Genomic DNA, 13506 nt, shown 5'->3' on the forward strand with positions numbered 1-13506 from the left:
TGCTAAGTACTTTCCTAGACTCTGGGAATTCAGAAATAGAAATCAACACCACTCCCTGCCCTCACGTTGCTTCCAATCAGGAGGAGGAGACAGATTACCTAAGAAGGCAGTATGAGTACTATGATAGTAGTCTACACACAAAAAAATTTGATAAGATTTATATAACCCTATGTCCCTTTAGCCAATGTTTAATTCAACCATTATTATTGGAAAATATCAATATTTTATTTCTATGCTTATATAGCTATAACAAAAAAAAGAATGAAATGTCTTTTCAAACTGCCTGATAAGTCAGTATGCAATTTTTGATTTTTATAGGGATTTTTCACTCCCGTGGCAACCATAAATATCGTTAATCAGAAAATCTCTATGACCTTTCTCTGAACAAAGATATAGACCTATATTTAATTGATCCCTTAAAAAAATTCAGTTTAGCAACAATACTTTGTTTTTAGTTTTTTTTGTTTTTTTTTTTTTTGATCTTTTAGTTCATCATTTTAATTAAGTTTAGCCTTTCTTTAATCTTTCAGCCTTATCGGTAACTATTACTTTTCAGCAATTTCAAAGAGATTACATTTTTAAACGATTTTTTAAAAACCTCCCTGTTAATGGTCATTAACCTTACATACAGCACATATAATTCTGTATGCTTAGAGGGACCAAACATGAAGTTCTTAAGCAGCCAAAATTAGCCAAAAGCCAGGAGAACTTTTATCTCTAGATTCTTTAAAATTAGACCCAAGTCAGATAGATAAGGGGAATGGTAGTTTGGTCAAAATATTACCTACTCAAAAATATAAATGACAGTATTTCCACTTGCAATCCCAGAGTAAGGTTTTGCATATCCGTTTTGAATAACTTTAGTGAAGTTAAGTGATTTGAAATTGAATGCAGTGAGGTAAGCTGGTAAGACAGCTCAAAGCTATTGCAGGTCAAGGAAATCAGGTAAAGTGGAGTCATCCCCACTTTTCAGTCCCCTTCACTGGAGAAACGCCGGTGCCATTGCAGTGCGAGTGCGACTGCATCTTTTTATATGTATAGAAGTTTTAAAATCAATTTGATTTTCACTGGTATGATTCTCTAGTGTACTTAATATGCTATGGACAGATTTCTGAGAATAGTAAGAAGCAATTACATTTCTCATGAATATATAGCGGATGAAGCACTCTGATTCATTATTCCATTCTATCTTCAAACATGCTTATGTTTTTTTTTTTTAAAAAAAAAGGAAAAAAGAAAAATTCTTTAAAGTATGAGCTAGTAGATCTGAGTTTTAATTATCTCACTAGGTGACATTAGGTAAACCCTTAAACTATTTTGTGCCTCAGTTAATCTACCTATAAAATTTGATAAAACCTCCCACTCTAGTTTTAACTAGCAACATTTAGTTATGTACAATGTATTTTGAAGTCTTTCAATACATGGATTTGAAATTAAATAATTTCCTTATTTCAGATATTTGTTTATTTTTACTTATGAAAGTTTCCTTCTTACTAATGATTGTTAAAAATGCAGAACTCAAGGAGATGGAGAAGGGCAATGAAAAAAATGTCCACGAAAAAAAATTAAACAGCATTACCTCACAACACCAGTTCTAAAACTCAAGACCTTTCTAAATGAACTCGAGATGCACTAATCAAAGATATTTAATTTACTGATTCCAGATGCAATGTGTATGCACCTTGCAATAAATTTTGATCATGAATTGTAAAGTTTGCCATAACTCTTAGTTTACTATAATCCCACTGGTATTAGTTAATCTTGCACTTGCTGCTTTTTATTTTTTCACTAATGGAGTTAATATTTAGTTAGTTCATTCTGTAGCATATGCTCTCCAGTGGTATTGATTTTTTTTCTTTTCTGTTCTGTGACCTCACTGAAGTGCCAAACATCACAGGGGACGTCATTCAGTGTAGAATTTAACAGCAAGAAATTAGAAGTCTGTATCCCACTGATAGAGGAGAAAATTATTTAACCTTGCTTTTTATATAATTGATTCTTTAATGCCTTAATGCAAAGTGTTTTTAAAAACCTCTCTATGCCATATGTTGTGCTATATTTTGGTTATTCTCAAATGTACTATTACACTAACTGTAGATTAATTTTGACCCTATCCAAATTATACCTCTAAGATAGAGTGTCAGAGATAGAGAAAATAAAAAATCCAGAAAATCTCACTGAGAAGCAGATTATAAGACTAAGATCAATTTTAAAATTCAGAGTTTATTTGGGAGTTGAACATGCATACATGCAGCTTCTGTTCAACAGTGGCCAGGCCCTGTGCCTGCTGTTGAGCAGCAGGAGGACAGAGCCTCAGCCCAGGCTGAAATGGCAAGAAGGTGCATTGGGAGCAGCACGCGAAGATTGTTTGCAGCTTTGCATGCAGGAGATGCCTTCTCTTCTAGGGTGTGCTCCCCTGCAGCAGAACACAGACACTGCTAGCACATGAGTCTGCACAAACTACGGAAACATCTGGACTCTTGACCGAAATTATACCTTTCTTCATCCAGATGTTAGAGTGCATGTGTATCTCATGTACAGACACAGCCTTAAACCAAAATAATTTTATTTACTAAATTGGCCGGGTGCAGTAGCTCATGCCTGTAATCCCTGCACTTTGGGAGGCTGAGGCAGGTGGATTGCCTGAAGTCAGGAGTTCAAGACAAGCCTGCCCAACATGGTAAAACCCTGTCTCTACTAAAAATACAAAAATTAGCCGGGTGTGGTTGTGGCCTCGTGTAATCCCAGCTACTCGGGAGGCTGAGGCAGGAGAATCACTTGAATCCAGAAGACAAAGGTTACAGTGAGCCGAGACTGCACCACTGCACTCCAGCCTGGGTGACAAAGTGAGACTGCCTCTCGAAAAAAAAAAAAAAGAAAGAAAGAAAGAAAAAGAAAAAAAATTGTTTACTAAATTTACCTGTGAGTGTTCAATTAAATAACACACTTTCTTTCTTTTTTTCTGCAGACTTCCTCTGTGGACAGACATTTTCCTTCTATTTAAAAAAAAAAAAAATCCAAATATTTTTCATCAAGTGTCAACAATAGTTCTGGAAGGACATAGAGGCTGTTTCAGTGATAAGCAACCGCTTAGTCCCTGGGGCTGCTGGCTAGGGCCATGCTTCTAAGCACTGGTTGCTGGCTCAAAGGAGAATTTAAAAGGGAGACAGCCAAGACAAGGAGTAGGAAACCAAGTAGGGATGAAAAGACTTGGGGCAGCCTGGTGCAGTGGCTCATACTTATAATCCCAGCACTTTGGAAGAATGAGGCAGGAGGATTCCCTGAGCCCAGGAGTTTGAGACCAGACTGGGCAACATAGGGAGACCTACAAAAAATTTTTGAAAATTAACCTGGCATAGTGGCACAGCTACTCTGGAGGCTGAGGTGGGAGGATCACGTGAGCCCAGAAGGACAGGCTGCAGTAAGCCATGTTCATACCACTGTGCTCCAGCCTGGGCAACAGAGCAAGACCCTGTCTCAAAAAAGAAAGAAAGAAAGAAAATAGTGGGGAGGTGAAAGAATGTATTTCCATAGAAGGGGTGGGTGAATGCCACGTTTTTTATTCTTTATTCAAATGGCAAAAGTTTCATATTGTACCCCATATACATGGTATACTCTATATGTGTGCAGGACACAATATTTAAATGCTCTTACTTATTGAATTCAGAGTTCAGCTTGAGAAGAGTGATAACTGTTTAATCAGCTTCTCCTCTCTCATGTCCACCAACAGAACAGGTCACCTGACCATTCATTCGGCTCTTATAGTTAAATGAGCTCTAAAAATGTACAATATTTTTGCTGTTGGAGACCACAGCAGACATATATGTTTATTAATATTTTCAGGTCATAGTTAAAATTTAGTGCTGTGGTTTTGTTTGTTCCTTAAAGAAATTTTCAAAATGTCAGATGAGAACAAAACTTATTTTCTATTGGAGCATCACGAATTTCCCCAGAAAACTGAATATATAGTTAACCTAATTTATCAGAATATGCAAATGGATTAAATGTGCTTTTCACATATAGGAACAAGTTAGTGCTTTAAAACCCTTCATGACAACTAAGGATTTAGAATAGCGTTAGTTGGTATTTCTCTTACAAAGCAGAATGGATTAAAAAGTACAACAAGTATTCGTGGAATACATTTGTACACCTTCCTAAGGTAGTAGTGATGGGGATTACCTGTAGGGTAGGATCTCTCTGCCCTCAGAAAGTATATTTTCTAGCTGAGGAAGACCAGACTAGGAAGACTTCTAGGAAGACCTAGAACATCAGGTACAAAGGGGCAAAATAAAGGCAATAAGCACTTAGAAGTTCAGCCAAAGAAGGGATGAATCAGTAAGATTTGCAGAAGTTGAAAAAGCCTTATGGAAGAAAAACGTCTTAGGCTGGCCAGGTTGCTATTAAAAAAAAAAGAAAGAAAGAAATACCATCAACTGGATGGCTTAAAAAGCATCTGTTTTTCTCAGTTCTGGATGCTGGGAAGTCCAAGATCAAGGCACTGGCAGATTCAGTGATTGGTGAGGGAGCTCTCTTTCTGGTTCATAAATGGCTGTTTTCTTGCTGTGTCCTCACATGCTGGAAAAGTAGGAAGGGAAGTCTCCGGGGTTGCTTTTATAAGGGCACTAATCCCATTCATGAGTGCTCTGCCCTCATGACCTCCCAAAGCCCCCCCCCCCCCACCCTCTAATACCATCACCTTGGGGGTTAGGATTTAAATGTGTGAATTTGGGGATAAGTGGGACACAGACATTCAATCCTTAACAATAGAAGACTTGGATGGCATTCTGATTTTGGTTGCACAAGGAAGAGAGGAGAGGGCACCTTAGGATGGAGAAATGACGTAAGGCAGATGTAAGCAGCAGATGTGAAAAATAAATGCCTGTTAGGCAATAAAGACAGGATGGGCCGGGTACAGTGGCTCAGGCCTGTAATCCCAGCATTTTGGGAGGGCGAGATGGATGGATCACATGAGCTCAGGGGTTCAAGACCAGCCTCTGGGCAACATGGCGAAACCCCGTCTCTACAAAAAAATACAGGAAAAAAGTAGCCAGACATGATGGTGTGCACCTGTAGTCCCAGATACCTGGGAGGCTGAGGTGAGAGGATCACCTGAGCCCAGGAGGTCGAGACTGCAGTGAGCCCGAGCCTGGGTGGCAGAGCAAGACCTTGTCTCAAAAAAAAAAAAAAGGAGACAGGATGGCTCAGCAGCTCAGCAGGTTGAACAAGATTATGGGAGAACCTAGAGACTTTGAGGGGAGAACTTTAGAGTGGAGTCTTTGATGGAGACCATAGGGAGCCATTGCAGGTTCTTGAGCAGAGGCCTGCCATGGTATTTAACAGAAAGTAATTATTCTAGTGCCTTGAAAGCTAGTGCTATTGAATCTGTTGGCTGTTTTTTGTTGTTGTTGCTGATTTTTTTTTTTTTTGCTTGTTTGTATTGTTCATATACTCCATCTCCTCTTCATTTGCTATTTACTGCTCATATCTGCTTCAGCATTTTACTTCTCACACCCACCTTTCTCGTACTTCCAGTTTCTAATAACATGTGAGGGCAGAACCAAGAGTGGGTTGGAACATTCACCTGGAACATGGAACCACTGCTGTTGGAGGACCTTGGAGAGACCAGGAAAGCAGGCTCCTGACATTCCAGGCTCTCTGGTCTCCAGCTGCACTCAGCAGTGATATAGTTTCCCTGATATGGCATGATGCTGCCCTCACCCTCCTGGGTGAGCAGGATTCTCAGAAACCATGCAGGTCACAATGAACTGGTCCTGCAAATGTGCACTTGGAAAGTCCTCATGTAGACACCTTCCTAAGCAGCAGCTTTTTCTTTTCTTCTTTTTTATATTTAAGGCAGGGTCTCACTCTATCACCCAGGCTGGAATGCCATGGCCAGTGGTGCAGTCGACTCACCTCAGTCTTGACCTGCAGGGCTCAAGTGATCTTCCCACTCAGAGTAACCGGAATTATAGGAGTGCACCACTATGCCCAGCTAATTTTTGTCTTTTTTATAGAGACAGAGTTTCGCCATGTTGTGCAGGCTGGTCTCAAACTCCTGGGTTCAAGCACTCTCCCTCGGCCTCCCAGAATGCTGGGATTACAGGTGTGAGCCATGGCCCCGGGCCTTTAGCAGCAGCTTTTAGTCACTTCCATCCACAGGAGACATTTTATGCCCTAGTTACCCATTACTCTCCAACTTTAAACTAGTTTTTTTCTATAGTCTTAGACATGTTTGAGGCCAGGCTTCCAAGAAACATGCTTCTTCCATGTATAATTTTCTTTCCTACAACTCTACACTGTTAGAATCGCTATGCTTCCCCCGACCACCACCCCTCCCTCCCCTTTTTTTTTTCTGAGATGGAGTCTTGCTCTGTCACCCAAGCTAGAATGCAGTGGCGTGATCTCGGTTCACTGCAATCTCTGCCTCCTGGGTTCAACAGATTCTCCTGTCTCAGCCTCCCAAGTAGCTGAGAATATGGGCGCCCACCACCATGCCCGGCTAGTGTTTGTATTTTTAGTAGAGAAGGGGTTTCACCATGTTGGCCAGGCTGGTCTTGACTCCTGACATTAGGTGATCCACCTGCCTCAGCCTCCCAAAGTGCTGGGATTATAGACATGAGCCACCACATCCAGCTCACCAACCCCATTTTTAAAAGAGGAATCCAGTGCTCACTTTGGCAGCACATATACTAAAATTGGAACAATACAGAGAAGATTAGTATGGCCCCTCTGCAAGGATGACAACAAATTTCTGAAGCAGTCCATATTTAAAAACAAAAGGGGTGAGGGGAATATAGGCACTTTAATTTAGGGATGTTTCCAAACCCATTCATTAATTCTGAGAAAGTAAAATGTAGCCAACCTGATGGAATTTTTATAAAAATTGGGAGCTTACTGTCAACTAAATCACGTTTATTTAATCTAGTATTAGACTGCCTTTTTTTTTTAACCAGATGGAAACCATTAGCAGCAATAGTGAACAAATCTATCCAGGCTCCCAGAGGTCATTTTTAACCACCATTAGCAATCTGGTTTTCACAGATTAGTAATATACGAAAGGCAACAGTCCAGTAAAAGATATACAAAAGGCAGCAGAAGCTTCTGTGCTTCTTATTTACCTAACATTTAGCCATTTTAAAAACCCTTTGTAAGTGAGGCATTCGAATCCTCTAAGCTCAAAATTGGCAGATTTTACCCGGAAGATGCAGCAAAATATCTGTTTGAAATAGATGCCGATGCAAAGTGTTAATAAAACCTCTACAAAGCTGATGAAACGACAAGCTTTTTATTAACATCATCAGTAGATTTGCCTGTGGTTAATATAGTCTCCATTTACTAGCTGCTTGTTTAGTGGTTTCCTACCAATGTAAAGCTACTAATTATGAAATAGGAAAGAAATGCATTTTACATATCACATTTTAATTTTTAAATTCAACTATCTAACTGAAACATAATATAAGATAAACAGTCCACAAAATATACTAAAGAGTCAAAAGGAATCTGGTCTATAATTTGATAAGACTATGGTTTCTAGAACTGCCTATTCAGGAATAAAGATCTCATTTAAATCACGCTTTGAGTGGTTGAGAAAGTTGTAGAATAGTAGTGTCATTATGCCCTGCAGATAAACACAGAGATACATGCATGCCTCTTTCTTCTCTTGTTCAGATTCAATATTGTATGCCAGTATTTTTGAAATACACCTTTAAGTGGTTAACTGAGACTGCACATAATATGCATGTATCTTCATTTCAAAATACTGTTTTTCTTGGTTTACACATTAATGATTTGTTATCAACCTTCATGTTACTCTTGTTTTAGATAATAGTGTTTTTCTAGGAATTGCATTGAGGTCTATATTTAAAATGCTTCACAGATATTTCCTCTCTATTTTCTTTTTATATGGAGAAGAAAGCCAAGGTATCAAGGTTCAAGAGTACATCTGAACCTATAGAGAGGTCACGTCCAAGATGAGAATGAGGATGTAGGAATCTAATCTGGATATTAGAGAAGATGCTTACTACTCAGGAACTTAGGGATGCCAAGGATATTATTAAGCTCCTTCCCCTAATGATGCATATGTTCTGGAATATTTGCATATATTTTCACAGATGTATTTACCTACACACACACGCACATGCATAAACACACACAAACATACTCCCCACAGTCATCAAGTAAAATGCACTTGAATTGCCGCTGATAATATCATGTTGAAAATTTTCCTGTCTGTCCATGATACTGTTATAGTTCACCACTTCAGGGAGAAATTCTGTTTCCCTCTTTGCAGAAATTTTTACCTCGGCAAAGAAATCTCCCTGTACTTCTACAAGTGCCCAGGGCCATTACATTCTGTTTTTTGCTGAGGGAACTAAATAGTAAGGAGATCTTGAATTCTGGCCCACGCTGTAATTTAGAATTTACAACCTCCTGGGGTCCTTTTCAGAAACAACTACAAACCCTTTATTGAGTGCTTATTGTATGTTCAGCACTGTGCTAAGCAATGGCCATACCTAGCCCCTGCCCCCAAGTAACACATGGCCCGCTGAGTGAGGAAGGGGAGTAAGGAGACAGCACCGTGCTTGAGACCTGTGCAAGGAACTCTGGGGACAGAGAGGAGGGATGGAGGGAAAGGGAGGGGGATCCATGAAGCCTCAGAGCCCCTTTGTTTGTTCTACCAAACCTCTTCAGACAGAAATGAAAAGCTTGATTAAATTATGTGAGTATTGAGGATAGCAGGTTGAAGTTTTTAAAAATTCTGATTGCCTGAATGATTGGATTCTGGTTTATTTAGACTGGATTTGTAGACTCAATTCATCACTGTGGATAGAGACATTTTCTTAACTTGCCATCCTAGTTAGCACGTAAGCTAAATAGGAATAATGATCTAACCTTTATTCACAATATAGTTTTCTTTGGTCAAGGAAGAGTAGTGAAGAGATACCAGCAAGCAAGTAACTGTTCACAAACTAATATAAGTTAACTTATTTTGTCTAAGTTGATTTTTAATTTTTTTTACTTTTTATTTTATTTATTCATTTTCTAATTTTGAGACAGGGTCACCCAGGCTGGAGTGCAGTAGTGCAATCACAGCTCACTACAGCCTCAGTCTCCTGAGCTCAAGTGATCCTCCCACCTCAGCCTCCCAAGTTGCTGGAACTACAGGCACACACTACCACATTCAGCTAATTTTTCTATTTTTGTAGGGACAAGGTTTTGCCGTGTTACCCAGGTTGGTCTTGAACTCCTGGCCTCAAGCAATCCTCCCACCTCAGCCTCCCAATTACAGACATGAGCCACTGCACCTAGCCTTAAGTTGATTTTTTTTTTTTTTTTGAGACAGAGTTTCACTCTTGTTGCCCAGGCTGGAGTGCAATGGCACAATCTCAACTCACCACAACCTCCACCTCCCAGGTTCAAGCGATTCTTCTGCCTCAGCCTCTTGAGTAGCTGGGATTACAGGCATGCACCACCACGGCTAATTTTGTATATTAGTAGAGATGGGGTCTCTCCACGTTGGTCAGGCTGGTCTTGAACTCCTGACCTCAGGTAATCTGCCCACCTCGGCCTCCCAAAGTGCTGGGATTACAGGTGTGAGCCATCGCGCCCCGCCCAAGTTGTTTTTTTTTTTTTTTTTTTAAAAAAACAAACTATCAGTTATTAGGAAACCCCTGCAGGTTTATCAATCACAGCTCAAAGCCTCCTCCCACTTCTTTTTCAGTGTCCCAAATTTTGATGGCCCAAGAAGGCTGGGCCCCTGCCTCTAGTCTTGAGAACCTTTCTATTCAAATCAAGCTTCCTCCTTTCAAGGACAAGTGGGACTCCAATCAGATTTCTACCAGAAATCTTGACTATCCAGACTCCCCTTTTGCCCATTGTAGAAATTTCCTTCCTTGTAAGGGATAGATAGCAGTAGGGGGCTGGAGAGGGAATAACTTCAAGAATCTGCTTTTCTGGAGCTGCCATCACAGGCCGGGCAGGCTCTGCTCTCCTTTTCTGCACCTCCCCTCCATGTTTCAGAAGGATTGTATGTGAGTAAATGAGGACAACATTTGGTTATGAGGACTTCCAATTTCAGGTTATATTAAATAAACTGTTTTGCAGATACTAAAAGAAAATGTAAAGGAAAACTTGCAGAACTAGCCTACACAAAACTAATAATATTTTTTTCTCCTTTTTTAAAAGGTGAACACACACAAGAAACTAATTCACCTCAATCACTCAAAAAGGATGTAGAAAATATGGGGAAAGGTAAATGAAAGTTTCAATTCTGTAGAACTTCTCTCAGCTTTAAACGACTGTGGAGATAATAGGAGGATATTTTTGTCCTACACCATATTTTTAGCTTGACAAGCTACATATGAATAATATATGGACCATTGGATGGATATAATTGAGATTAATGCATACGTATCAATCAATACATGACACTGTAATATAATACTTTAAAATAATATATTACATTGATTTATATTCATGGATTTCTGCACAAAATCTATCCTATGTCTATGCAACACTTTTTAAACTGGTAAATATTTTGTCTTATAATAATAAATTGCCATATGTAACAGTTCTCTGGAGAGTTATTTGTAAAGATTAGTAAAATGACTCTTCTTTTTTTTTATTAGAAGAACTTCAGAAGGTTTTATTTGAACAAATAGATTTACGGAGACGACTGGAACAAGAATTCCAGGTGTTAAAAGGAAACACGTCTTTCCCAGTATTCAGTAAGAAATCACTTTTATTTCATTGTATCTATGATAATTGATTATGTTTCTATTATTAGGCTTAAGAATGTAATTCTAAGTGTTAAGTGATTGTGCAAAACACACAGTCTTCCCATGGTCTGCCTAAATATTCATAAATTTTAGTTTTATTTAGGCTTTGAATTGACTCACAGATAGAATTTCTTACAAGAACCTTTTGGTATTTATGTATGGATATACGTGTATCTGTATGTGTATGTTGTGCATATTTTAAAATGTGTGTAAATATATAATTAAATATGTAAATATATTTAAATATTTAGATAGATTTAGATTATAGATTTTAAAACAAAAGAACTAGTCAGGTATTTACATCCTCTAAAGTAGGGGAAACAAGAAAAAGTTAACTTTCATTCTCAGATTGTTCTGGATAGCTTCCCGATGCTTGAGATATGTATAAATATGAAAATCTAAACTTTAACAGTTCAGTGTACACAAATCTATTTTATTAAATGAAATTGGTATAATTGTAGTACTTTTAGATTCCCCATCCATATTTAATGTTAAAATTCCATTCTGAATTTAGAGGCAGGAGATATTGTAACCTAAAAACTGTTGGTTCTACTCCTAGAGTCTTGGAATTTTCTAAAACTTTATGGTAAGTGTCCAGAGTTTTAAAATTCACCTGACCTGGTCTGGGTCACATCTGGACAAATACATCACAGTAGTGTTTTTCAAGCTTTCTGGAGTTTGATTTAGTCATCTTCCCCTCTCCAGAGGAAAGGACAGTGGGAAAATAGTATGCAAACTTTTTTTTTTTCTTTTTGAGATGGAGTCTCGCTCTGTCACCCAGGCTGGAGTGCAGTGGCACAATCTTGGCTCACTGCAACCTCTGCCACCTGGGTTCAAGCAATTCTCCTGTCTCAGCCTCCCGAGTAGCTGGGACTACAGGCACACACCACCGCACCTGGCTAATTTTTGTATTTTCAGTAGAGGTAGGGTTTCACCATATTGCTCAGGCTAGTGTCGAACTCCTGACCTCAGGTGATCCGCCTGCCTTAGCCTCCCCAAGTGCTGGAATTACAGGCATAAGCCACTGTGCCTGGCCTGCAAACTTATTTTTCTAATTATATATATTTAAAATTAATTTTTTCCAGGGCACTGTTTTAGAATGTCAGCATGCTTCTTATTAACCCAGAAATCACAAAACTCAAGTTGGCAATTCCTGTTCCAGATGATTCCTGTATCAGCACCTGGAAGATTTTTAAATAATTGTGATAATTCCAAAAATGTCAGCCTGAAGGTCTTCATTCATTAGGGCTTCCTAAATGTAATCATTGGCACAACTGAATGACATGCTTAGGTAGCATTTTTGAATAGCACCAGGTTCCTGCTAACATGTCAAACTGAATTTGACCAGAACATTTAAAAGTGAGGATTCAAAATGTAGAGGTAACTGCATGATGGAAGAGAACTCTGACCACAAGGAATGGGAGGGTCTGCAAAGTGTGTCCTCTCTGCATACTCCAAAGGAGGTTGGAGCTCATGGTACTTCAGTTATTTTGAATTCAGAGAATGCCTGCAGGGCTTTAGAATGAGATTGAAAGGAGGAGAATGGCAATAGCTTTTGATAGCATAATTAGGAATATTGTGATACTTACAGCTTTGAGAAAAGGAGAAACGTTTAAAGTATCTTTGAAACCATAAGAAACAGGTGCTTTGAAAGGATCTAGGATTCTCTAACTTTTGAAACTGTATCTTAAGAAATACTGCACAGTTCCTTGCCCCAATGAGAGGCATTGAATGATATGTTTTTCCAATAGCTGATGTTTATCTAACTGTTGAGTTTGCAGGTCCCTGCTTTTAGATCTAGCAGAGTGGGTCCAAGTCCCGTTGAATCCCTAACATGCCCTTCTAACTCCCTATGAAACCTCTGTAGTCATAATTCATCCCATTAATAAAAGCTAATTCATATTCATTCTAAGGAATTAAGTAATCCATAATAATTTATATTTTTCTTAGTAACTGCTCTGTAATACAACATGTTTCCGTTAAACAAAATGTTAGGATGTGAGGTACTGGCCAGTTTCAATTCAGACCTCTCATTCATCATTTTGATGTGCATTAATATGTATCTTCTGTGATTGCCACATATATGAAATACTTCAATTAAACAGTAACAAAAAAATTTCCTCTTTCTTATCTGTAACATATCCACTGACCAAGGAAGTGGCATGTGTGTGCCCAAGTTTAAATAATGCGTGGTTTAGATACACCACAAAGAGGCAGTCAATTTCACATGGATGAAAATAGCAAATGCACATTATGTGCTTGTTAACTAAATGTGAGGGGCCATGAGGCTAGGAGACAAATTTAGATTCACTCAGATGAAAAGGGGAAAACCGAGCTTTGCGAAGCCTCATCGGAAAGAAGCATAGAGGAATTCTCACGAGAGTTGTGCAAAGCTTTTTACTAGGAGGTGAACAGATGCTCACAGTCACCACACTTAAACTCCAGTTCACATAGAGCACTGTGGACCTAGGCTAGGAGCTGTAGCATGTGAGAATTAAGAATCTAGGCTCAAAACTTGGCCAGACCTGAGTTCATTTTCAGGCTCTGCTACTTGCTGGTTGTATGACTTTGGAAACTGTAAAATGGGGCAGATAATTCCTGTTGCATAGAAGAATGAGAGGACTAAATGAGAGATCTATGCGAAGTGCTGTGCACATGCTGGGCACAGGATAAGTGCAATTATGATGGTGATTATGAAACAGAAAGATGAAAAGGAGAGGAACAGCAC

General features: G+C 38.9%; 1 protein-coding gene and 1 non-coding gene across 2 annotated transcripts in view; both read left to right on the plus strand.

Moving 5' to 3' along the window:
- SKOR2 (SKI family transcriptional corepressor 2) overlaps positions 1-13506 on the plus strand; it is a 45966-nt gene that overhangs the window by 10510 nt on the left and 21950 nt on the right. The window contains exons 5-6 of the mRNA XM_023207512.2: positions 10186-10251; positions 10629-10727. Of these exons, the coding sequence (XP_023063280.1) occupies positions 10186-10251; positions 10629-10727 (165 nt within the window). The remainder of the gene's footprint in view (positions 1-10185; positions 10252-10628; positions 10728-13506) is intronic.
- LOC111539798 lies at positions 6666-6771 on the plus strand. The gene has a single exon (XR_002730785.1). It is a non-coding gene; the product is annotated as a U6 spliceosomal RNA (small nuclear RNA).

The sequence above is a fragment of the Piliocolobus tephrosceles genome, chromosome 18 (genome assembly GCF_002776525.5).
Source record: "Piliocolobus tephrosceles isolate RC106 chromosome 18, ASM277652v3, whole genome shotgun sequence".
Lineage (NCBI taxonomy): Eukaryota > Metazoa > Chordata > Mammalia > Primates > Cercopithecidae > Piliocolobus > Piliocolobus tephrosceles.